Source organism: Oryctolagus cuniculus, chromosome 8 (genome assembly GCF_051225735.1).
Source record: "Oryctolagus cuniculus isolate XC-2025 breed Fujian yellow rabbit chromosome 8, ASM5122573v1, whole genome shotgun sequence".
Taxonomy (NCBI): Eukaryota; Metazoa; Chordata; class Mammalia; order Lagomorpha; family Leporidae; genus Oryctolagus; species Oryctolagus cuniculus.
The window spans coordinates 110741927-110767867 of NC_142874.1; the positions used below are offsets into that span (position 1 = coordinate 110741927).

Below are 25941 nucleotides of genomic sequence, written 5' to 3' on the forward strand. Positions count from 1 at the left end.
ATTGTTTACTTCTAGAATTTTCCATGTAATATTTCCATACCATGGATAACTGGAACTGTGAATGAGGGAACTATGAAATAAATCCACATAATTGCTTTGGTCACATGTTTATTAATGAGTCTATATTTTCACCAAGATTCATAGAAAATTGTCTCCTAAGTCTCATTTCTTGCTAATTTACTTGAGGAACCAAGACCTAAGTCCACGGGTGAAATTCGCAGATGGGATTTCATATCTGTGACTGGCAGTCTTAATGATTTTCGGGGTCAGACACACAGCATCACTGGCAGAGATAAAGAATCAAATGAAAAGTCAAGGGATAATGGCTAGTTGTGCATCTCATTCCCTTTTTCTCTACTTTCAGACAGAAATACACTCTAGTAGCTGTCACTCAGTCTCACTGCTTGGGCTGTTTCTGCCTGAGCTGTGAGTGACAGGGCCGGATATTGCTGTCTGAATTGCTAAGCATCCTCCAGGCAAAGACAATAATTAAAATATTCTGATTTCAAAGGGGGTAATTTTTTTGGCTCAATAATGTGACATAAGTGGATGAGAATACAGAATCAATTTTTAGTACTGCGCCATGTTAGTGGAGCACCTTTTTGTTTTGCCATTTAGTTACTCCTATCACATGTATGTCACACAGCCATGCATATTCATGTATGGTATATGTATATGCATGGGGAGTTTATAATGTTAAAGTGCTCTGTTATCTATTTATGAATCAATGAATGGTAGCATTTAGAAGAAAATCCTAGTCACCGTTGACTAACTGTTCCCCAGCATGTTTTATCTGATGTAAATTTAATATATTCCCATTCACATTTAAAGTGGGAGATAGTAAAATGAGATAGATGCATTTAATATGTAAAGGATTTCTGTTTTAATCTAACACAGTGCTAGTATTTTTACAATTTACGTCATTCACAAAAATTTACTGTGCAGATATTACAGTCAATATGAGATAGACCTGCAATCCAGCTGGGTTTCCTTTGGCTCTTGCTCCTGAAACTATGTGTTTTCAGAGACAAGTTGCTTAGTGGTGATTGACCCAAGGTGGCTCCCAAGGTTTAAAATCATCATTGTTACTCCAAATATGAGATGTTCTGTGCAATGGGATAAGGCTCATTTTGATGATTTGGGAGATTTGTAAACATTGGAAAACCTATTTGATATGGTCCCTTGGTCCCTCCCCTTCCCCTATGCAGTTGTATAAGAGATCATCAAGAAGTTCATGGAAAATGCATAAGATGAGAAAAATTTCTGCATGAGTTTCAAAAGATTTTACACAAAAATAAATACTCTTTTAATTCTATTTAATATCAAACTGACGTGCCCTCATGTTAACATCTAAAACACCAGCTGCTCCACTAGCTGGCTTCAAGGTAGTGCACTTATCTGACCTTTCACCATTTGCATCAATGTTGGAGTAGTTGTCCTCAACCTAGGGCATTCATTTAGCATTCAGAGGCACAGACTCACATGTCTGTGGCTTTCAGAGCTGTGTGTGAACCGAGCTGGACATGAAAGATTAGAGAGTGGTGCCTTGTATAGATTGCAGCCTGTAAGCCCTCTTAACAGTATTCAGATTGACTTACGAGCAGAGACAGATGGCAATATCTCAGCCAAAGAAAACATTTGGATATTAATTAATGCAACCCAAGGCTGCAAGTTTATAATGCTTAGCAAAAATTAAATGTTGGTAGATATTTGAGTACCTCAGAAGTCGGTATAACATTAACATATTAACAGAGTTTGGTTAAATACTTACTATTCAATTTCTTTGTTTATTCCTTCTATGAGCAACACTAATGAATTTCAAAGAGAGTGAGGCAGTACAATCCATGATACTTGTCCTCAGAAATATTCCATGAACCATAAAAAAGAAAGTATATGGGAAGCCATGTCTCAAGACCTGTTTCCCAGTCAGATAGGACTGTCCCTGTTTTGTAAATGGAAACATGTAAGTCACCAGGGATACTTAAATGTGCTGTAAAAGTTTTCCAAGAAATTAGGTTACATGCTTTGGAAGTCTAGCCCTTCAGAGTTGATCTTGGAGATTAGAATGGTTTTTAAGTGCATCCCGTGTTCTTTGTTTCTTGGAGGGGAAATGGCAGAGAAGTCACCCACCTTTCCCAGAAGGCACTGGGAGGTTTTCCTGTATCTCACTCTCGGGTGTGAAGGTCTTCAGGGAGCTGATTTGGCCATTGTGGCTGGCCAGGCCTCGGTCTTCTTCCCTCTCTCCTCTTTGCCCTCCTTGATCAACCTGGGGGTGAGGCTTCTCTTCCAAGCCAGAGCCTTGGAGGACAACCTCGGGTCCATTTGTTGTGTGTGACTCTTAACCCTTTCCTATCCCCTCAGCTGTATGACCACGATGTCCTGGGGAGCTGCTTGCACTGAGAGTCTCAGGCTGTGCTCAGAGCGTCCAGCACTTGCATCAGCTGGACAATCCAGGCTCTGTGCACCACTTTTCCACCTTCTCCATCCTTCATTTTTGTTTTTGCTATTTCTCCCTATTCAGCAGCTCCGTGTGAATAGATTGGATTATGAGTTAATGCAGGCCTATGGGTGGTTGCTAGGACAAAAAACCAGGGCTTTGTTTGGGGAGTGACATTTGCTCTCCAGCCTTCTCCTAGAAACAGAAGAGCTTTTCCTTCTTAAGTAGGTTTTTCTTTCCCCCGCTTTTGGTATACAGGTGATGGTTGTACCGGCCCTGTGTGTATCACAAGGGTTCCCTGCAGGCTGATGGCGAACAATGTTCGGATGAGCTGTTGGCTGAGTGTTTCTGTGTTCAATTCCACAGGAGGCGACCGGGATCGGATGACAGCGAATCATGAGAGCTATCTCCTCATGGCGAGCACCCAGAATGATATGGAAGACTGGGTGAAGTCCATTCGCCGAGTGATATGGGGCCCTTTTGGAGGAGGTGAGTACATCTTAAATCAAGCCTGTCTACCTCTTTGCACAGCTGATGTGACTATCATCTCTTGAAGCCGTGTTAGAACAAACAGCAAAGTGCTCAGCATTATTGTTAGACGTTTAGGTACTCCTAGAGACTTTAGATCACACAGCGTTAATAGCCAACCTTTTTGCCATGAATATTTTGAATTTTAAAAGTGGATACTATCTTTCTTTTAGTTTTGAATTTTTTCCATTTTACCAACAACAGAAGCATCCTAGATATGAAACAAATATTGGGGGCTATTAGATTTGGAAGCAATCCCAGCCCCTAACTGCTCTGTGGAATGGCAGAAGTTGGGATAAGAATCTGATGATTATTGCTATTAAAAAAAATAAAGTTTGGAGCAGGTGTTTGTAAATTTGGTAGTAATAAGGTTTTTTTTTAATCTTAATGTAATGTTGAGAATACAGCATATATAAAATAAGCTTAAATGTGCTATGCACAGAACTACAATGAGGAAGGAAAGATAAAGATATGTTCTTAGTCTATCAAGCAATATAAAATGAAATGATGGAAACAGAAAAATCATTCGAAGAAAAAAATGTACAGTAAATGGAATCAAAAAAGAAGATACAAAAATATTTATGTACAAACAACATGTACTTCCAAGAATGTAAAGCATAATTCTTTTATGTTGATGTAGTTAAAAATAAATTGTATTAAATCAAATTCATGGGGCTAATGTTGTGGTGTATAGAGGGCAAAACCACCAACTGTGGTGCCAGGATCCATATGGGCCCTGGTTCCAGTTCCAGCTGCTCCACTTCTGATCCAGCTCCCTGCTAATGTGCCTGGGAAAGCATCGGAAGATGGCCCAAGTGCTTGGGTCCCTGTACCCTCAGGGGAGACCTGTAAGAAGCTCCTGGCTCCTTGCTTCAGCCGAGCCCAGCCCCAGCCATTGCAGCCATCTGAGAAGTGAACCAAGAGATGAAAGACCTCTCTCTCTCTCTCTTCTTCTCTCTCTATATCTCTGCCTTTCAAATAAATAAATAAAGTTTTTTTTTTAAATAAAACTCACATTCATTAAGGGAATCCTATATTTATATATTTTTTAAAATTTATTTGAGAGACAGAGAGAAAGATAACTTCTCTCCACTGGTTCACTCCCCGAATAGCCCCAATAGCTAAGCTAGGGCCAGGCCAAAGCCAGAAGCTGGGAACTCCATCCTGGTCTCTCATGTGGGTGGCAGGGGCCCAAGTACTTGGGTCATCGTCTTCTGCCTTTCTGGGTACTACATTATCAGGAAGCTGGATTGGAAGTAGAACAACCAAGACTCGAACTGGCAATCCAATATGGGATGCCAGCATTGTAAGCAGTGTCATAATCTGCTGTACCCCCATATTTATATTATATTCTCTTTTGTGTATTGTCAGCATCCAGAATTCAGAAAGTCAATGTTTTTCCTCTGCTTAGACTTATTGATCATTCTACATTTTAAAATAATATTTCAATGCTTAGTTTAAAAAGTTAAAAATATTATATTTAAAATAGTAAAGATTCATTGGCAACATGTTGAATATTTTACTAGTTTAATAATAACTATCCACAAATCACCTGCTTTGCAGCAGCACCTTCTGTTGGGAGAGGGGGTGTCCTAACCAGAGTGACCTTGGCTCCTGGCTGGCCTGGAAGCAGTCTGGTTTACACCTGGCCTCCTGGGCAGAGTGTTAATAGCTCTACCGTTCACTCTCACTGTGCCCTAGCTTGAATGACATCATGTGTGACCACCCTATCATACCTATGGTGGCACATGAATGTGGGAAACATTTGAAAAGACCTGCAGGCTGAAATCGCCACCCCAGAGGCCCGGGTGAGGATTTCTCGTGATAGAAGCAAGAGACATGTATTTAAGTAGGCCAAACTGACAGGTACCCTCCAGGGCCAAGGATTGGGGGGGACCCCGGGGTTGTGTCTTGTCCAAGTTCCTGTTGCTTCTAACAACCTGCTTCCCCCTCTGTCACAAGATTGCTGGGGCTGCATGAAATCACAAGAAACCTTAATTCCTGCAGAAGCACGTGGCTGTGTTGAGGGATTTTTCCATCGTATCCCGCGTTCTCCGTTTTCTCCTCTTACAAAGGAGATCCAGTGAGCATTTCCAAATAAGTGGCCCCAGACAGTCCCATCAGCCCCGAATTCTGAGAAATAACTCGCGGGGGCCTTAGCGAGAGCTGCATATCAAGACTGTGGTCCTGGATTAGTTTATAGACTCTGTGTTTTGGGACGTACTTCAGGAGTTTTACAAATATTTGATTCAAACTAACTAAGATGTATTTTAGCCTAGAGTATTCATAATAAAAACAATGCTCTCAAGAATAAATTTTCTCTGCTCTCCTTAATTAGAGATTGTGATGAGAATGCAAGACAAGCCTTTCAAGTTTTCATTTAATTTACAAGAGATCCTTTGTGATTCCTCTGGATATCAGAAGGTTCTAAAATCAATACAGAACACGGAACCAAACTGAATGTTGACACTAATATGAGTTTGGGACTGTCACTCATAATCTTGGGTTTCCAGTGTTCATGTTAATGTTAATTAATTCTATGCTAATTTATTGAAATGTAAAGAAATGTCAAAAATTTTTTAAGCAATTAATTTGTATGACTAAAAACCCTTTTAATTTTCTTATATATTAAGATTATATTTAATATTAATATTTCATTGAAAAAATTTTCTATTTCTGCAGAATACTTTAAAACCAGTATTCAGTTCAACCCTGCCTTTTATGTATTATGTAATTACGACCCAGGGTGGGTGAGTAGCAGAACTGGGAAGAAACCCATGTCTTCCTCGTGCTTTAAAAAACAGTAGGGTGATCTACTACTTTTACTGTGGTAGTAAAAACCCCACAATTACAATCCCATGTCTAATTGATGGCATGTTCTTCAGCACATGAAAATCAGGAGTTTTGAAAGTATGATAATTAGAATTATATCACTTGGTGTATCCTTCAAAAATATCTGAATTGACAACATCAAGAATGCAATAAAAAGTGAAAGCATGGGGCTGGTGCTGTGGCTCACTTGGTTAATCCTCCACCTGCAGCGCTGGCATCCCATATGGGCGCCGGGTTCTAGTCCCAGTTGCTCCTCTTCCAGTCCAGCTCTCTGCTGTGGCCTGGGAAGCTAGTGGAGAATGGCCCAAGTGCTTGGGCCCTACACCCGCATGGGAGACCAGGAGGAGTCACCTAGCTCCTGGCTTTGGTTTGGCACAGGCCTGCCAGCCGTAGCAGCTATTTGGGGGGTGAACCAATGGAAAAGGAAGACCTTTCTCTCTGTTTCTCTCTCTCACTGTCTAACTCTGCCTTTCAAATAAAAAAAAATGGATAAGTAAAATGAGGTTCAGTATTGGCTTAACGACACTTAGGTCAAGTATGGACGTGTATATGAGAGTGGTCCCTAGTGATGTCATCGCCATCTTAGTTGCTCAGGCATATTCTGATGGTCATACAATGATAAAATTGACTGATGATCATCTCTCCATCACTAAGCAACACGTGACTATATATCCATAGGATGGGTTCTTATTCAGCCATGAAAAAGAAATGAAATACTGATTCTTGCCACAAGATGAATGAACCTTGAAAGCATTGTGGTTAGTGAAAGAAGCCAGTCACAAAAGACCAAATATTATCTAATTCCATTCAACAGGGAAATCTGTAAAGGCAGAAAGTATATTACTGGTTACTTAGGTCTGGGATGAAGAGCTACAGGTGTAGCCAAAAGGTATAGTGTTTCAGGAATTGACTGGTGATGGTTGTCGGTATCTGTGAATATACTAAAACGCATTGACTCATATGCTTTAAGTGAGTGAATTTTATGGTATGTGAATTATATCTCAATAAAGCTGTTAAAAATATCTGAACTGGCATAATTTACTCTCATGAGAGGGCACATTTCCTTTTCTATATTATTTGTGGACACCTTAATCCTAAACAATGATTTCTTGGCTTCCAACCTCCTTCCCCACTGCTCATTGATAACAATGATTAGATGGGACCAGTGGCATCAGAGAAGGTTACCACACATCACCATGATTTATCCATTACAATATTCAATTTAAATTTTAAATGTGTCTATTACTTCACTGTGGCAGTTTCATATCTTATGTTTTTAGTAACTTAATGTTTTTCATAAATCACTTAAGTTTATCTTTGAGTAGGTCGTATTATATGCAAAACATTTCCTCTTTGCCATTACAATAATGGAGATACGATTACATGGAGGTTGCTGAAAATTGCATCTCTTAGAAAGTTAAAACTGTTTTGTGAAAATCATAAAATGTAGGCCTGTGTAGTTATAGGCCTTTTCTTTTATTAAACAAAGCCAAGTTATAACAGATATTCACTCCTAACATGTATATATAATTGTCAATCAAAATTTAAAAACAAATATTCAGATGGCAGAAAGGAACCAATAGAAGTATGAAACACAGACTTCCTTTTAACTCACGGACCAATTTGGTATTGAGTCTAGGTACCTCAACTGAGTGCTAAATGCTCAGTGCCACCCCCAAACAGTCAATTCTGAGTTATCATTGCTAACCTGGAGTCATGGGTTTCTGCTGTAAACTGAAGCCCAAAAATTAGAAGGTTGAAACACTGATTTAGCTGCTCTTGGAGAAGTTTTTCTTCTCTTCTCCACCTCTCTTTGTTTCTTTTCCATTGTCTGTGAGTCAGTATTGTAGAAGTGCCTAGTTGGGTTCCAGGAGAGTGAGAATTCATGAATCATTCATTAGATCTGAGTGCTGAGCCTCACTTGAGCCCCCAACAAAATCAGACCCCTCCTGCATCTTTCTGCCTCCTCGGAGACCCAGCAAGGCAGTGCAAATCCTCCTTGTGAATAAGGTTATGATGACTAAGGGACCTGTGGGCAGACAAGGGTTAATTCCAAGGCACTGTGGTCTTGCCTCACAACCAGAGCAGCTGTGTGATCCTGGATATGTGCTTTTGCTTCCGTGTGCTTCTCTTTTCTCCCTTGTGAAAGACGAAAATTGGACAAAATTACTTTTCATTGCCAGCTCCAAAAATCCTGTGCTGCCAGTGATCCCTCCATACCCATGCTGTGTTAGGTGAAGGTTTCAGTTGGCTGAAGTCCTTCCCAGGGCAGCATGCCCTGTCTTGGCGGTGCTGAGTTAGCTGTCACTGTGGTCCTTTATTTTCCTAGCAGCATGCTTTGAGACAGAAGGCAGAAAAGGCATTTGGACCATGGGGCAGAAATAACTGATAATGGTCCTTTCAATGGCAGAATATTACCTATCTGGGCATGTGAGTCAGAGGACAGATGTTTTTAATGAGAATACCTTTTTATCACTCCTAATAGTTCTGTAAAGCTCCAGTGAATGGCTGGGAAGGAAGGTACAGGCTGTGGGGGTAAGTTGGGGTTAAAACACTAGCATTCCAAGTCTGTTCATGGAACAGCCAGGTGGATGAATGATTAACCCAGGGAGTAAGTCGTTCAGTGAGCAGGTCTCAGGAGGGCGGCGGGCATGGGAGCTGGAGGAAGGGGTGTCGAGAGGGAGCATGCGAGAGCATGTGAGAATGTTGAAAACAGAATCGTTTTACTAACCACGATTGGGGAAATCTGCATCTATAGAAAATACACACAAACACACACACACACACAAACACACACACGCACACACATACACGAGTGGATTTGTTTTACCTGCAGACTCTGCTACCGGATTTAAAATAGTTTTCTCTGTTATGCTCACAAACAGGTATACATATCCATTTAGAACAAACATGTGTACATATGTTTTAATGCCATACACATGAAGTCAACATTCAAAAGTAGGTTTAATTGTAAAGAGTTTCCAAAAATGCAAGCCATGTACAGGAAGATAATAAATGCAGGTACGGAGCGGGGGGCAAAAACGGACCCCCTCAGAGGCGGTTTGGGGCCGTGTGACTTCTGGAGGGGCTGTGCCAGCCAGCTGTAAAGGTGCTGCACACACAGGAGCCAGAAGGTCAAAGAAAAGTCAAAAAGAAGAAAGGGGTTCGCACTGCAGCGTGGCATTCCCCCCTCCCCTCATATTGTTGTGACTGCACCTGCTGCATGTGACCGGCGGGCACTGGAGGCAGCCGCAGCCACAGCCATGGTGACGAGACAGCTGCAGCCCTGCCAGCTCGCGCCCGGCTCTCATTGAGAAAAGGGGAGAGGAGCGAGTGGAGGGGGTGGAGAAGCTCCCCGCAGCGCCACCTCCCCCGCGGATCCAAGGAGCCTCCCGGAATGGGCACCGGACTCCTCTGACACGGTGATTCCCTCGGGAGTTTGAAGACAGAAGGGAAAAGGCAGGAGCCTGCAGGGAGCATCAAAGGACGAGGGGTGCTGTAAAAGGCACGGGGGAGTCCTTTGAGAGGAATCCGTCAGGCACAGAGAGAGGCTTTCTGGAGAAGGGGCCATTACTTTCCTCCCCTTTGCTCAGATGAAAGAAGCCAGCAAGGACAGTCCTGAAGTATTCCTCAGGGGCCTTTCTGTTGTTGGACGGCTTTCCCCTTGTTGCGGGGCTGTTTGCTGACCTTCCCAAAGGAATCTCAGGCCAGCTGGGAAGATAGTACTTGACAATAATAATAATAGCAGTGCTAAAGCCATTGCCTGCTGCTTGAATGGGAAGTGTAGCTTGCTTGCTGCAGTACTTTTCCTGTGACATTCTGCAGAAACTTAAAGTAAAATACCTTAAAATCTCCCTGGAGTGGGCACACGATAAGGAAATTGTGGTTTTTTTGGAAAAAAAAAAAGTAATAAGAAGTAGTAACTTACCCCTAAACCTGCACCTGGATGATGAAAACCTTCGAGTTATAGAAATCAGCACTTCAAACTTAACTAATAAGCAAGCATGAGAAGGAGTGGCCGTGGGGCTTTGCACAGAGGCAGGTTTTAAGGAAGCGTGAAGCTGGCTCAGAACTTGGGGCTTGTATGATGCCTGAAGATAGAAATTCTGGGGCACGCCCCTCAGGTGCCTTAGCGTCAACTCCTTTCATCCCTAAAACTACATACAGAAGAATCAAACGGTGTTTTAGTTTTCGGAAAGGTAGGTAAATGCTGTGTTGATGTCCTTTATATCTGCATTTATTCTTGTGTGTATGTATTCTCGCTGATGCTTTAAGGTCAGTTTCTGTTCAGATAAAATGCAAGTTTGGAAACCTAGAGCTTAGAACTGCAAAAGAGCAATTCGTATGTGTCTTTGCTTGCCTGTACTAATTTTTCAAGGTCTGTATTGATCTGTTTCTCACTGCGTGTGAACAGGCTGGGTAGGTGGGGCTTAAGGAACAGTGGTCCTATAGGGATCACCTTGAGTGATGGGAGACTAAGCCAGCTGGGCTGACCCTCTGTCCACAGAGGAGGGGCCGGAGAGGCCGGAGCGGCCGAGGCTGTCTTGGGCCCTTCCCAAACCCAAAACAAGCAACCGTGGGGTGACCTCTGGAGTTAGATCCCCGGCAAATCCCTGTTTTGTGTTCCCATCTCTTCGCCTTTCCATCTGGCTGCCTGAGCTTGCCTCACCTTCACTGCTGAGAAAATATGCAAAATGATCTGTGGTGACCCCTTTGCAGGAGGCTTTCAACTGTATTGATTCATATCAGAATCAGGGTGACTCTCCAGATGTATTTACAAGGTGGCATTGGGGGAGGCCAAACACATGAACCATTAGGAACTGGGGGAGGAAAAATAGGCAATTTATGATCAGGAAAAGAACCCGAGACATTTCTGGATTGGTTTGTTTTGGGGGGACATACAGGGTGCAGCACAGGTAAAATGAAATGTATCGACATACTGTAAAATTACCCTTTGCTTTAAACTAAGAATAATTACATGGAACAGGTGTTTGAATAGGAACTAGGTGATTAACGGTAATGTCCCACCCAGTAAGCTGATAATGTAGCCAGGAGCTGAGTTGCATGACATCTTAGAGTCATTCCCTTTTCTCTTTGATCTGCCACCTATTAATTTACGATCCCTTCTGACTAAACAACAACAACAACAAAAAAAAAAAAAAAAAAAACGGGGAAGAAAACAAAATTTAAACAAATACAAAGAAATATAATAGGAACATTTCTTGTTGAAACCCTGGCTCCTTCTGGCTTTTCTTGTGAATAGTTAACATCTGGGCACGATCACCGATCACCGTGTGCTTTATTAGCAAAGAATCCGGTGCTAAAATTCCTGCCTCATCCAGCAGGGTGATAAAGAGATGTGTGTCCCTTAGGTTTTAGCTCTCTATCAGGAGTTTGTCGATTGCATGATTGATAGAGAAACTGATGAGGATAGAGGACAGGCCTGTCCCCGGGGCCTCCCCTCCTGCACAGCTGGTCTGCAGGAATCCTGGATCAGGCTGCTGCTCCTAGGTCCGCTTCCCGCCCAGGGGGGACGGCAGTGCGGTGAGGACCGCTCCCAGGGACCAGCGACAGCTGCTGCGGGCTGGTTTTAAAGCGGCGTCCTCTCCCTAGGGAGTGAGAGATGAAACATTTCTTCACCAAGCGGGTCCTTCGTGCTGTCGGAAGCGGAAAGGAGAGGAGGCGTGCGAGGCGTGCCGCCGCGGGAAGGGTCCTTTGCGGAGTCTGCGGGCTCGTCCCAGCCTGGGAGCACCTAGCAAAGGCTCAGTGTGGCCCCAGGGCTCTGCACCGCGGGAGGTCAGCGCTGTAGAGAATGAACTTCCCTCCCCAGCCTGGCTTCCGAGCCCCAGGGCGCCTCTCAGCGTGCGCTCCTTTGTGCTCTGCGAAATCTGGGCGCTAGTGTTGGGAGAAGGGGACCTGCGGCAGGTCAGCCTCAGCGGCGAGGAGAGCGTAGGGAGCCGGGGCGAGCGAGGGGAAGCAAAAGATGCGGACGTGGCCGCTTTTCCTGAGCCTCTGTTAAAGCACATTTTTCCCCGTTGTCAAGGGCAGGCCGACAGCAGAGGAGAATCGCCGAGTTTCCAGGGGCCTTGGAGAGCCCCTTAGGAGAAGGGAGGGTTTGTGAGCGCTCACTGCAAGCCAGGAGCCGCCTCCCCCGAGGCCTCCTCCCTCAGACCGCTTCGGTCGGTCCTCTGCTGCCCTCCTCTTCTCTCTCTTTCCTTGCGGGAGTCCGAATTAAGAGCACTGAAGATGTTTGTCCAGCGGTTTTAAAAATCTGAGCACTAAGACGTATCCATGGGGCGGGAAGCTGGGGTTTGTGGTTAGCTGTCATGTTCTGGTGAGATAAGATTCTAGCATTCCTTTTACCCTGTGGATTTTAAAATCCCAATTTCTCTTCGTCTGCATGAGGCCCACATCGGGAGCACCGCCGATGCTGTAATTACCGAAGTGCCTCACACTTTAGGTCTTGGACACTGCGGTCTCCCCAAAACAGGCTGGGCTGCTTGATTGCTGTGCTACCCCGACAGCAAAGTGATAACCCGATAGCAAAGTAAAATTTTAAACTCTGGCTTCTTGTTGATTTGTCCTAAGTTGCCCCTTTCCAGGCAATCAGTCACCAGTTCTCCTTTGGCTTTTGCTACACCTAGTGGCCGTACACTGTTGCTTCTTCTTTATATACCTCCAGCTCCTTTTCTGTCACCCCAGTTCTTTGTGCCTTGTTGCTTCCTGGGTGCCTCTTGTTTTCACCTAACTCGTGACTACTCAAGACAGCATCCATCCTCTCTCCGCCCATTCCCCACATTCTTCACACTGTCTTCGCCACACTGGCTGTCTTGTGAAGTGCTGTCCAGTCTCCATTTCTAGCACAGTCCTGTCCAGCCATGTGCCTGTGGGTCACAGGAGCGCGTCCTGCTCGGCATCATCATCAAGTCCTTCCAGCCACGGTCAACTGCACCTTCGTGTGCACACCCCTGCGTTTTGCAGGCCATCCCACTGTTTCTCCTGAAACAGTGTCCTACACCCCCTCTCTGTTTGTGCTGGCTTTCCCTCTGCGGTGAAGGTGGAGCTCTCTCCTCCCTGGGTGGTCCACACATCAGCTTTCTCCTCCAGGCACTGTTGTCTTTCCGTTCTTCATTAAGCTTTTTGGTTCACCATTTTTGTCTCTTACGTGTCATGTGCGCTACTATAGACTTGGTTGCCATATCCTCACAGCTATTTTAAAGAGCTTTCTACATGTCAATGGTATATACCATACACATACATAACACACACACATACACATGAGGGTAGGGGGAGTGTATGTACATCTTCTCCCAAAGTGAAAAATGGCACTAGGTCTGTTCAATCAGAGATTCCATGCTGATTGCAAACTGGTAAAATCTAATATTACTATCTTTCTTTTCCTGCTAGAGCTTGGCAATAAGGAATTGCAATAGAATGTTTTCGTAGTGGTGGTTTATTTTGTTTATGTTGTATTCATGGAAATCAGTTTGTCCAGAAGAATGCTACTTCCAAATCTACATAATGTTAGACTGCTTATAAGTGAGTCACTGATTGACTTATGTATCAAAATTATATGGGACCTCTGCCAAGGGATGCTGGGGCATGTTATGTTAGGGATGTTATGAAAAGACATGCAAAACAGGTTGTCTCAAACCTGTGAATTCAAACTGCTCAGGGATAAAGAAACATAGCTAAGTAATACCTACTCTCTTATAAGCACCACCCGAGTTCTGTAGAAAGTACGAGTGCTGATGAATCCAAGGTTGACCATGGGTTCTTCTGGAAAAACAGGAGTCACCCAAACTCATGACATGACATCAGTTTTTCTCCTGTGTGAGCCTGTGAGTAGTCAGATTCCCATGAAAACACATGTCTGTCTTTAACATAAATTGGAAAGTTTTTCAAAAATAAACAAAAGAAGAAGAGAAAGGAAGGAAAGAAAAAGGAGAGGGGGGGGAGTATCATTATATTCTTAGAATTGTATCTGTGAACTATACTGAATGTGTTCTCTATGTATCAATATCACATTAACAGGAAAAGATAAAGTGTCAGGTGGTAAAACACAAATAAGATAAAATATATTTACTATAAAGAGTGAAAACACATATCTGAATTGAAATAACATAGTGAACAAAGAAGAATTTTAGAATCCTGGACGCTTGTGTTTGTTTCCAAGTCTGCTATTTTGTACACGTGGCACCTCTGAATATGGCTCCTGTTTGTAAAAGAAAGAGCCATTGCACATTGTCTGTGAATGTCAGTGAGAAAAGGAGCTGTTTAGAAGATGTACAATGCAGAACCTGGATGCAATGGTATGTATAGCTGCCCTGCTAGAATAAGGCCAGGGACACTTGGTAACTATGCTTACCTAGCAACACTTTCTTAGTTTTTCAGTCCTTTAGTTTTGTCTCCTCTTCCCCATTGTGACAATGAAGAGTCAAGGTTCTACCAAGCAGTCACTTGTTATTATGGAGTCTGAGTAGATCTAGCCACTTAGCAAGCTGGTGACAAGCTGGAGGAAGCTTTGCCTGGCTTCCTGTCTTAGTTCTGTACTAACATGGATGCCTGTTATTTTCACCTACCCCATTTAACGTGGGTGAGTGTTCATTGCTAATTTAAATTATTACAATCCTGGTGATAGAATTTATCCTACTTAACAGAGTTTAAGTCAGAAAAAAAAAAAAAGTAAAGCAAATTCCCTCAACAGCTGAGCCTATGATCTATAAATAGGCAGAGACAGGAAGCTCTGAATAATAGCCAATAGAGAAGTTGGGCAAAAATAAGAACATTTTTAGCTTCTGACTTTTCATCATCGAAGTGTGGTTTTAGGGTTTTGTAAAAAGTAATGTCACAACCTGAGAAATATTGGTGAAGATCACTTGCACTGAAATTCTTCGTCCTTTTTCTATACTTAGGGAGGTAAAGTAGCTTGTTTTCATGTATGCGTTTATTCCACGGATGTTTATGAAGCAGTCATGCCTCAGCGATCTTTATATTAAGTTCCACTATTTAGAGAGACTTTCCTGTGGTTGGATGAAGTGCAAATGCAGCATCCCTAATCTGCAAAGCTCAAATCCAGAATGCTCCAAAATCCAGAATTTTGGGGATCCAACATGATTTTCTAGCAGAAAATTCCACAGCATGAAACTTTGTTTCATGCACAGTTATCAACACTGTGTAAGATTACCTTCAGAAAACATGTAAAACACGTATATGAAATGCAAATAAGTTTCTTGTTTAGACTTGTATTGCAACCCCAAGATATTTCATTATCATATAAGCAAATATTCCAAAATCTGAAAAAAAATCCAAAATAAATATTTTTGCTTCCAAGAATTTCAGATAAGGGGTTCATTCAACCTGTATGAACTTCAGATTCCTTTAGCGGTGGGGTCAGTCCCAATTCATGCAGTGTGTCTGTGGAACCTTGAAAAATTTACCAGTACTTTTCTGAAGCTTATAGAATAGATTGATAGTATGTAGCTGGCTTCCAATATTATTTGTAATCATAATAAATGTAAAATTACAATTATAATAATTGTAAAAGGAACTAGTTCAGTGTACACAGGTATCTATATGAATGTGTTAAGGAATCAAAGAAGAAATATATCAACTCTTGGGGTTGGGTGTGGAGGGAGTTGAGACAATTTCAGTGAAGACTTAACCAGAGATGATGTGAGCTAAATCTCACGGGGTAAAATTGTTCTAGGCTAATTGTTGAAAGCAAGACCTCCCTTCTAAAAAGAGCAGGAAGACATAAGTCACATCATATTTAGGAAACAACAAATAGTTAAGTATGGTTTGACAACATGTTGGTAGTGAGAAACAAGAGTGGATATGGCACAGTGTGTGGTACACAACACATGCTACCTAAACGTTTGTTGATTGGATGCTTGATAAGAGTTAGAGATGAGATTATGGGTGCTTCATTTCATCAATAGGAATTTGGCTGCAGAGACAGGCCAGTGGGCTTCATTGGAAGATTTAAGCCCAAGAATGGCATGATCTGACCTCATCAGTGATTTGGGAATGTAGCATTAAAGTGATATCTTCCTTCTGAGGAATGTAAGTCATTGCAGAGTGAAAGAGAGAAGGAGAGAGAGAGAGAGAGAGAGACTAAGAGAAGGTGATATAAAACATCCTTGTGGTGTCTATTGTGCTCTTCATCATGCCTTGTGTAGGGGCTACCCACTTTATAACCACAATCAGGACTACAGCTAGTAGAGCAGGTTTTACAGGTAATGTGACTTGACAAGTTTTACATATTTTAAGTTTGAGAAGGTTTTGAAATATCCATGTTGAGGGATCCAGTGGACCCTGAGAAGTCCAATGTGAGAGATTAGAACAGTAGACTATATAGAGATGTAAATCTGGGAGTAATTGATATGCATTGAGATTAGATGGAATTCAGCAGAGGAACTGTATAAAATAAAGTGAAAATTGGGTTGAGGACAGAACTCACATGGCCATCAAACTCACAAAAGGTTGCACTAGGTAGGCTAGTCAAAAAAGAGGGCATGCTGAAAGGTAAGATTCTTGTAACCTGGAAGCACCAGGGAGAAGAATGAGACTGATCATTTCACAGGGAAGGAACCATAAGACAAAAAATAAATTTGATCACCGGCAATTTGTTGGTAACTAGAAAAAGCCATTTAAGCAGAATGTCAGGTAAAGTCAAATTGCAATAGGTCAGTACAGTGGGTAAAGAGAATCAGTTATCCTTAACTGGGCATGCAGGTGCAAAGAGGCTAAGTGATTACAGAGCACATGGAGTCCCAGAAGGTTTGGCTTTGTATTTCTTTCTTTTCAGTTAGGAAGGTTGGAATTTGAATATTCATGGGTACTTTTAGAAGTTCACGGAGGGGCAGGCCATTGGCATGGCAGTTTAAGATGCTCCTTGGGAGGCCCGCATCCCATATTGGTGTGCCTGGTACCAGTGCTTTCTCCACTTCCAATTCTAGCTTCCTGTCTATGTGCATCCTGGAGGGCAGCAGATTAGGATTGAAGTATTTGAGTCCCTACCACCCACATGGGAAACGTGGATTGGGTTCCAGGATCCTGGCTTTCACCTGCTCCTGACCTGGCTGTTGCAAGCAGCTGAGGAGTGAACCAGTAGATGGAAGATCTCTGTCTCTGTCTCTCACTGCTTTTCAAATAATCTGAAAATAAATTTTAAAAAATTCAAGTTCATGGAAAATTTAATTAGATAATTTTATATTGGTGCAAAATAATTTTGAAATCCATACCTTTCATAATGTGCTTTCCCAGGAACTTTTTAAAGACCCTTCCCATTTATTTGATCACACTCACTAACTGGACAGGCTTCCTCTACAGTTGGGCCAATAAATCACCTGTAAAGAAAGGTGTCTACATTTCTCCCTCGCTCGTACCAGTTGGAACAGCCTTGGACAGGCATAATAAATTCACCTGTGTGATTTACCATCTCAGGCCAGAGAAAAGTCAGGTCCTTTCTGATGCTTTGTGACACCATCATTGTCTCCCAAGGGAAGTAAGCCTGACATGCCATCATCGGCCAGAAGCCCCACGGACAGCTCTGTCAAGAAGCGGGAAGCCTGCCTGGGCATGAGTGTGGCCTTAGGTGAACTGCCTGACCTGCAGCATAGGGAATATGCTCATTGATAATAATACACTGACCAGTGTGTCCATCCCCTGAGCTGGGAGCAAGCACCTGAGCTTTGTACATTTTTGTTAATTTTAAAATGTAAAGTTTCACTACTCTCTCAAGCAAAGTTTGAAATAAGGTAGTTCATTATCTTTTCAATTTAACTTTCTCCCTATCAATGATTTTCCCCACAAAGAACATTCCTATGCAGGAGGTTAAGCCACACCTTCCCCTGACCTACCCGCCCTGGGAGCTGGGGTGTTTGGCACTGCCTGTTTCTAGTACTGCAGAATACAGGGCACGCATCTCTGAAGGCACTTCCATCCGACCTCTTGTGGGTCACAGAACACAGGTAAGTTTACTTTGGTGCCAACATTTTTGAAATTCATGTATACAAAGGGATCTTCAGCCAGTTCATGGAAAAATGGACCGTGGATCTCAAGGTCTTTGGCACCAAATAAACTTATTTTTTAATTCCATTTTCCTCCAACCTTTTGAAGTACCTTTACTAACTGTATGCAAAACCAGTTCTACAGCAAAACACTGTCATTTCCCACTGTTTTTTTTTAAAATCATATGTGCAAATGGTCCACATGCTTTTACTTTCTTGTATATTGTATTGCTAGCAGGTATCAGCTTTTTATAAAGGAAATCACTTCCTTAAGCAGCACGCTCACTGAAGTGTCCAGAGTTTTCCCTCTGCTTTGTGTTCTGACCTTCTCCCTAATGAATATTTTCTCAGCATAGGTGACCCCTGCCCTAGTGTGCCGAGAGGAATTGGGGTCAGAGATCTAGTTAAGAGGCAGCGATCTTGTGCACACAGCAAGCAGGGGCAATGGATACAGAGGGGCTCTGAAATCCCACCACTCAGAAGAAATCTTGGTTGCACTATTTGCAAACTGTGTGACATTTGGCAACTTACTTGACTTTTTTGTGCATTAAATTCTGCATCCATAAAATGGAAGTAGTGGTGGGGCCCACACCTCTCAGTGTCCCATGAGTTTTAAATTTTTTTCTTTTTTAAATTTTAAAAAAATTGGTTGTTTGAGAGGCAGAGAGACAGAGTGCTCTTGTTTACTGGTCAGTCCTCAGATACCTGGAATGGCCTGGGCTGGATGGGAGCTGAAGCTGGGAGCCATGAACAGAATCCAGTTCTCCATAAGCATGGCAGGAACCCAATTGCTTGAGCCATACTGCTGCCTCCTGGAGTCTCATTAACAGGAACCTGGAGTTAGGAGGCAGAACTGGGTATCAACCCCAAGTACTCTTTATTGGAACATGGGCATCTTAATTAACTGCTAGGCTAAACACCTGCCCTGTCCTGTGAGTTTTTAAGGGAATTGAAATGCAGGGGCCAGCGCTGTGGCATAGCAGGTAAAGCCTCCACCCACAGTGCCTGGCATCCCATATGGGTGCCTGTTCAAGTGCAGTCTGCTCCACTTCTGATCCAGCTCTTTGCTGTGGCCTGGGAAAGCAATAAAGGATGGCCCAAGTCCTTGGGCCCCTGCACCCGTGTGGGGAACCCGGAAAGAAATCCTGGCTTTGGATCAGCCCAGTGCCGGCCGTTTCAGCCACTTGGGTAGTGAACCAGCAGATGGAAGACCTTTCTATCTCTCTCTCTGCCTCTCTTCTCTCTGTCTTTGCCTCTCTGCAATTCCGCCTTTCAAATAAATAAATAAATACATCTTTTTTAAAAAAAAGGAGAGAAATGCAGGTAAAATGTTTGGAACATGCCTGGAATCTATCTATCTATCTATGCTATTGTCACTGTTTAAAGCACAAGACAGGTGCACTATTTTACCCCATTTGGGAATTTCCAAATATTTTGCATGACTGGAAAATGAGAACTAACGATATTCGTGCCTAAATAAAAAAAAAAAAAAAGAACCGATATTCAGCAAACAGAGAGGGTTTTAGAGATGAGTAAATCTGAATATGGACTGCCATCCTGCCACATGATGCTGTGTAACTAACCTTGGAAAAGCCACTTCATCCCCCTGGGCTCCAGTTTCCTCCTATATAAATAGAATAGTCACCAGTTTCTATGATTCTTCCGATGGTCAGAGAATACGCATCAGGGACATAGTACATAATACATACATAAAGGATTTAAGTTTCTTTCTATACTTCCTGAGTAAATTCTTATTTTATTATGAGGTATCCCTGCATGCACAAGGACCTAAAAAGGAAACCAAAGCACACACCTAAAGCAAAGCTTCCTGTTCCTTTATCACCTCCCTCAGTTGTTGGCCACAGAAAGAAATCCTGGGAGTTTAAAAAAAGGAATGTTTGTTATTCCTTATAGTATAAAACTAACCCTTAGAAGTTTGGCTGTTATTCATAGCACACACAGAAGCTGAATTGGAACTTCTTTAGTTGATCTTCTGCTGGATTTGAAGAGAGCCATAATGTACTATATTTATCTATCCATAGTAAAAATATCCTAGCTACCTGGGATTATATTTCCCAATACCAATGTATTCTTCTGAATGATCCGTGCCTTTGAAAGTCTTTTTTCTTAGTTTTAGCAGAATACAGTGCAATCATTGCAAGCAAATAAGCACCACATTTGTTTTCAAAGAAATACACAGAAAAAAATCAGTATTCTCCATTCATAACCAATTTGTGGGCCTTGTTATTAAAACACTAGAATAGTTTCAGAATTATTATCACTGCTGAATGGATTAGAATTTTGTTTTTCTGCAAGTAACAGAAAGCCCATCTAACAGTGGATTGAAAACACAGGGGCTTATTTTTTCTTGCATTAAAAAAAACCTCTCTGGGGGCTGGCATTGAGGTATAGCAGGTAATGTCGCTGCCTGCAATACCAGCATCCCATATGCTTGCTTGCTGGCTCTCTCTCTCTCTCACCCTCCCTCTCTCTCTGTAACTATGACATCCAAATAAATAATTTTTTTAAAGCTATCTGGGTGCAGATGTTTGGCATAGCAGTTTAGATGTCACTTAGGACAGCCATAACTCATATCATAGTGTCTGGGTTTGAGTCCCAGCTCCACTTTCAATTCCTGCCTACTACTAATGTGTATCCTGGGAGGCACAGGTAATAGTTTCAGTACCTTGCAATATTTGACATATTGTTATCAAGGAACAGCTTGTTCTAAAGTCTACAAACTAAGCTAAATAGACCTGTTGTCTACTCTAATGTCTATTGCCCTTAGAAAATGCCATTTTCTAATTCTCCTTTATATGTACTTCAATATTGATATTAAGTCACACAACCTTATTTCCTAAAGGAATCTATGAATCCCTTTAGTGTTGGATCTGATACCAGATGTAGAATAGTTTTGTTTGGTGTTAGTGCTTCTATGTGGGCTAAGAATATTCTCTTTAGTAGAAAGTCATTATTGCTTGGAATGTGATGGCTTTGCACTACTGAATCTGGGAACAAATTATTTTACCAATGGGGAGGCAAAGCATCTGTTATTATTATCAAATCCTTAACCTAGTGGCTGGAAAGTAATCCCCCAAACATGCTGGAGTTGTACATCATTTCAACACACGGCTCTCATTTTCCTTCTCCTTTTGCGAAACTCATTAGACGATTAGAGTCATTTGGTTATTCATTCCATCTGGAAACACTGGAGTCACATTTATTCTGGCTCTTTCCCCACCTTTTCTCATAGGTTGATCTTGTCTGTTAAGCTACCACCTGATCTCAGTATATTTTAAAAGTATTGTCTCTTAGTCAGTGGGATCCCACAGGTAGAAGTGTGAGGTTGTTCAGGCCTAGTGAATACACCAAGCATGCGTGGCTTGTAGGTATTTTTAAATCATTGCTAACACAGACTTGGAGTTGACCTGCTTTTCTCTGTGTGTCAGTGATGCTAGACAGGGTACGTGATCTAATACCATCCCTACGAGAGCCAGCCACCAGGACCCCGCCTCTGCACATTCAGTGTGTATTGCTTTAGTCCCTCTCTCTCAAACAGGTGGATAACGTAAGGTTTTAAAGAGCAAACACTATCTGGAGCATTTTATGTGGAAACAAATTCAAGATTTCGTTCCTAGTCTTTTTCACCTTAATTTCAGTCATGGCATCACAACTCAATTAAAAACAAAAGAGGAAAAGAGAAATGAACCTAATTTAAACTAAATGTAAATTGGACATAAAGATAAGACTAAAAAATGTAGTTTGTCTGTTAACTGCAGAATATTACCATGTTTAAGCTTTTGAATGCAATTTCTTTCCCAGAAGAAACAAAATAAAAGCTGCAAACTGAAATCACATTTTTTTTTACAGTGCTTCTTATTTCAAAGTATATATCACAGTATTTCTATTTTGATTGAACTTAACACAAGCATAAGGCTACCCTTTCCAATTTGTTGAATTGAATAATATGAATTAATTTAGTTGTATGATAATGTGAAATATCCAATGTTTGCTAGCATTCCGGTCTTTGTTTTTCCTTTACATTGAGTTTCAAAAGAAAATAGCAAAGGGAGAAGAGAGAAATTTCTCAAGTGTACATTAATCCTTTATTTTTCCAGGTATCTTTGGACAGAAACTGGAAGACACTGTCCGCTATGAGAAGAGATACGGGAACCACCTGGCCCCAATGCTGGTGGAGCAGTGCGTGGACTTCATCCGACAAAGGGGGCTGAAAGAAGAGGGTCTCTTCCGGCTGCCAGGCCAGGCTAATCTTGTCAAGGAGCTCCAGGATGCCTTTGACTGTGGAGAGAAGCCGTCATTTGACAGGTAGATGTCTAGATTTTACTATCTTTCCTAGAGGAATTGAGGCTGAACTGAAAGGAAGCAATGAGCTGAGACAACTCAACCTTGATTGAAATGCTGTTTAGAAGGTGAATTATTTGATCAATCTTTATTAAGTTACAAAGTCAAAACTGTGATACCTAGATGTCTTTCTCTTCCATACTTTTTTTTTCCTCTGTCTTAAAATATTATTATTTGTTCTTTTCCTTTGGTCCTAAGTTAATGCTATATTAAACTATTGCATCAGAAAAAGTGGTCTTGTAAAATAAGAATATTTTTTGTTTGATTTTTTGGAAAATTCTTTTAATAAAGGGACATTTAAAGTACTGCTAAGTAGAGATTTGTATGTTTCCAATGTAAATAAAATAACTTCTTAATAATAATAAAACCATTATAATTTTAAATATATTGCTCCTCTCTCATCCTGAATACATTTACAAGGACAAAATAAATATAGCATATGTGGCCTGTGTTATGGTGCAGCAAGTTAAACTGTCACTTGCAACATGGGCAGCACATATGGGAGTGCCAATTCAAATCCCAGCCCAAACACTTTGGATCTGGCCCCCTACTAATACCCCCCTAGAGGCAGCAAGTGATGGTCCAACTACTCTGGTTCCTGCCATCTATGTGAGAGACCAGATGGAGTTTCTAGCTCCTGGTTTTGACTTGGCCCAGCCTCTGCTGTTGTGGGCATTTGGGGAATTGACCAGTGGATGAAAGAATTCTCTCTCCCTCTCAGCTTTTCAAATGAATAATTAAGTAAATCTTTTTTTTTTTTTTAAAGGAGTATAGCATAGTGAAATTCAAAAAATAATGGAAGGCTCAGAGAAAATATAAAGTCCATTGGCTATGAATTAATCAGTCAATATTTTTTAATTATCTCCTTCTCTTCACTTTTTAAAAATTTAGTAGAAAAAAATCTTTAATCCTGTGGGGAGCAACTCAGACTAGACTGTTACTCGAATTAAGACTTATTCTATGCATCTGCTCTCCCACAATATGGCGCTGGGAGAGGAGGAAACAGCTTCTACACAGCTGCCTCCAGTTCAACCAATAAACTGTAGGACCTGCTCCTGATTGGAGGAGAGCAGCGTACTCGGCGTGTGGGTAGCAGAGTTGGGATTGGTGGAAGAGGACTATAAAGGAGGAGAGAGACAACATGCACCAGGAACATCTAAGAGGAACACCTGTGCAGCCCCCGAGAGAGCCGGCCGGCAGTGTGCCGCTCCCCCGCGGAAGTGGGGAAAGTGGCTAGGGGAAACCGCCCTTCCACGGAGGTGGAAGGGTCGGTAGCCAACCCGGGAAGAACCAGCAGCAAACCCGGGGAGGGCCGAGCAGACAAAAGAACAACGCAGGGTTCTGTGTCGTTCCTCCACGAAGAGGGGGAGCGACAAATCCTAGTATTAAATACTGTACAGCAGAAATCTTTCTATATTGATAGCTGAAAAATTCCTTTTATTTGGATATGTTTTAATATTTCACCACTAACAACTTATAAAAGCATTATCTTTAATATCTAATATTTCACTCTACAGATATATTAATAACCATTTCAACATTATTAGACATTTATTTGTGACTATTTCATATTTGTAGATATTGTAGTTGATATACATTAAGATAAATGTTTTCTATTTTAGATGATTTACTTAGGGGATATTTTCTTATTGAATTTTGTAGATAAGAATAATCTTGACACAGATTGAATTTTTTCAGAGTTTGGAGCAAAGTCATGTGCCACCTAATAATTTTGTCAATGGCAGACCACGTATGTGACAGTGGTCCCTTCAGATTATATAAGCTAGTGATGATGTCTGACTGTCTTAATTTGTATAAGTACACATTCATCCAACAATGAAGTTCTTGGAATTTATCACCACTGTTAAGAAGCACATTGCGGCCGGCGCTGTGGCTGAATAGGCTAATCCTCCACCTTGCGGCACCGGCACACCGGGTTCTAGTCCCAGTCGGGGTGCCGGATTCTGTCCCGGTTGCCCCTCTTCCAGTCCAGCTCTCTGCTATGGCCCGGGAGTGCAGTGGAGGATGGCCCAAGTGCTTGGGCCCTGCACCCGCATGGGAGACCAGAAAAAAAGCACCTGGCTCCTGGCTTCGGATCAGTGCGATGCACCGGCCTCAGCACGCCGGCCGCGGTGGCCATTGGAGGGTGAACCAACGGCAAAAGGAAGACCTTTCTCTCTGTCTCTCTCTTTCTCTCTCACTGTCCACTCTGCCTGTAAAAACAAACAAACAAACAAACAAACAAACAAAAACCACACAGACATGAGTCTCTGATCACTTTGGAAAAAAAAAGAAAAGAAACACATTGCTCTACTTTCATGGACATAGTGAGACATCTTGGAGATGGGCTCCAAGTCTAAAAATTCATGTATGTGTCATAGATGCCTTACACACAAAGCCTGTGGGTAATTTAATACAATATTTTAAACAATTTTGTGCGTGAAACAAAGTTTATTTACATTGATCCCTCAGACTGGTGGGGCTCCAAAAGCTTCAGGTTTTGGGGCATTTGGGACTTTAAATTTTGGGGTTGAGAATGTTCAGCATCTGTGGAGGGGAATGGAGGGTTATTCTGTATATTTTAGAATACCTGTAAGAGATGATGTACCCAGTAAGCAAACATTTTCAAATCAAGTTCTTCATAACTTTTTTAAAAATATTAATATATTTATTTGAAAGGCAGAAAGACAGAGAGATCTTCCATCCCCCGATTCATTCCCCAAATGGCCGCAATGGCCAGGGCTGGGCCAGGCGAATCCAGGAACCAGGACCTTCTTCTGATCTCTCATGCATCCTCCACTGCTTTCCCAGGCTCATTAGCAGGCAACTGGATCAGAAGTGGAACAGCCAGGTCTCGAAAGGGCATCTATATGGGCTGCTGGCACTGCAGGCATAGCTTAACCCACTTCACCAGAGCACTGGCCCCTCTTCAAAACTTGTGACTGGCAATAAAATACTGTGCACTTTTCTCCTAATTATTAAAATGTATATATTTTTGTGTAAAGCACATCAATGCATGCATAAGCAGATGGAATAAAATGTAGCAAAAGAATTGTTTTGCCAAGAGAAATCATGAAGTGCTAAGTCTTCTGGAAACATTAACAAGGAGTCATGGTCACACCCATCAGGGCTCTGTAACTCGTGTTTTACTGACTTTGATCTTTTCCTTGTGGTCGTTTCTGTGAGAATCTTTTACCAGATGGGGCTGCAGTCACAGGCCACTCGGGTTTCTCCAGACTTTTCTTCAGAATGGAACAGTTCCTTTTGTAGTGCCTCCTCTCTCTTGCACTACCTTATATACAAATAAAAGAAGCCAACTAGTGCATTCAACATGTGGCCTGAGAACCCCCTTAGCCAGGGCCAAAAGTTCCTCAGGATTATGGACTATGTTCCAAGTTACAGAATTTGACAATGCTGTTCATTTCTCCAGCATGTTTTGCAAGCATTCACCTTTCTGTAGTCTCAAAGAGCACTTTTCCCCACTGTTCCAGATTCTGCCTGTTCCCAGTGCCAATACCATCTACCATAGATTTTTTGTTGTTGTTGCAGGAGCACCAAAAAAAAAAAAAATCCCTGTTTTATGGAATATACTGCTACATAACAAAAACTCCAAACTGGTTTTGGTTTTAAAAAATAGCAAACTTTTCAGATTCTACAATACGTGGCACAAATGCCCTGTGTTCCACTTGGTATTGGTTGCCACAATCAAGTGCAGAGAACTTGATCCTCAAGTCTAGTGCCTATGCTGGTTGAGAGCAGCCGATAGCT

The 25941-nt window shown here is 42.0% G+C and overlaps 1 protein-coding gene across 16 annotated transcripts in view; it reads left to right on the forward strand.

Annotated features, from left to right (window-relative positions):
- Nucleotides 1-25941, forward strand: part of ARHGAP24 (Rho GTPase activating protein 24) — an 867261-nt gene that overhangs the window by 786671 nt on the left and 54649 nt on the right. For 15 of the 16 annotated variants that reach the window (XM_089303130.1, XM_089303129.1, XM_089303132.1 and 12 more), the window contains 2 exons: nucleotides 2804-2926; nucleotides 21930-22137. In XM_089303130.1, coding sequence (XP_089159256.1) covers nucleotides 2804-2926; nucleotides 21930-22137 — 331 coding nt within the window. Of the gene's footprint in view, nucleotides 1-2803; nucleotides 2927-3083; nucleotides 9997-21929; nucleotides 22138-25941 lie in introns of those variants that run through there. The other variant, XM_051819597.3, reaches the window with a different exon arrangement.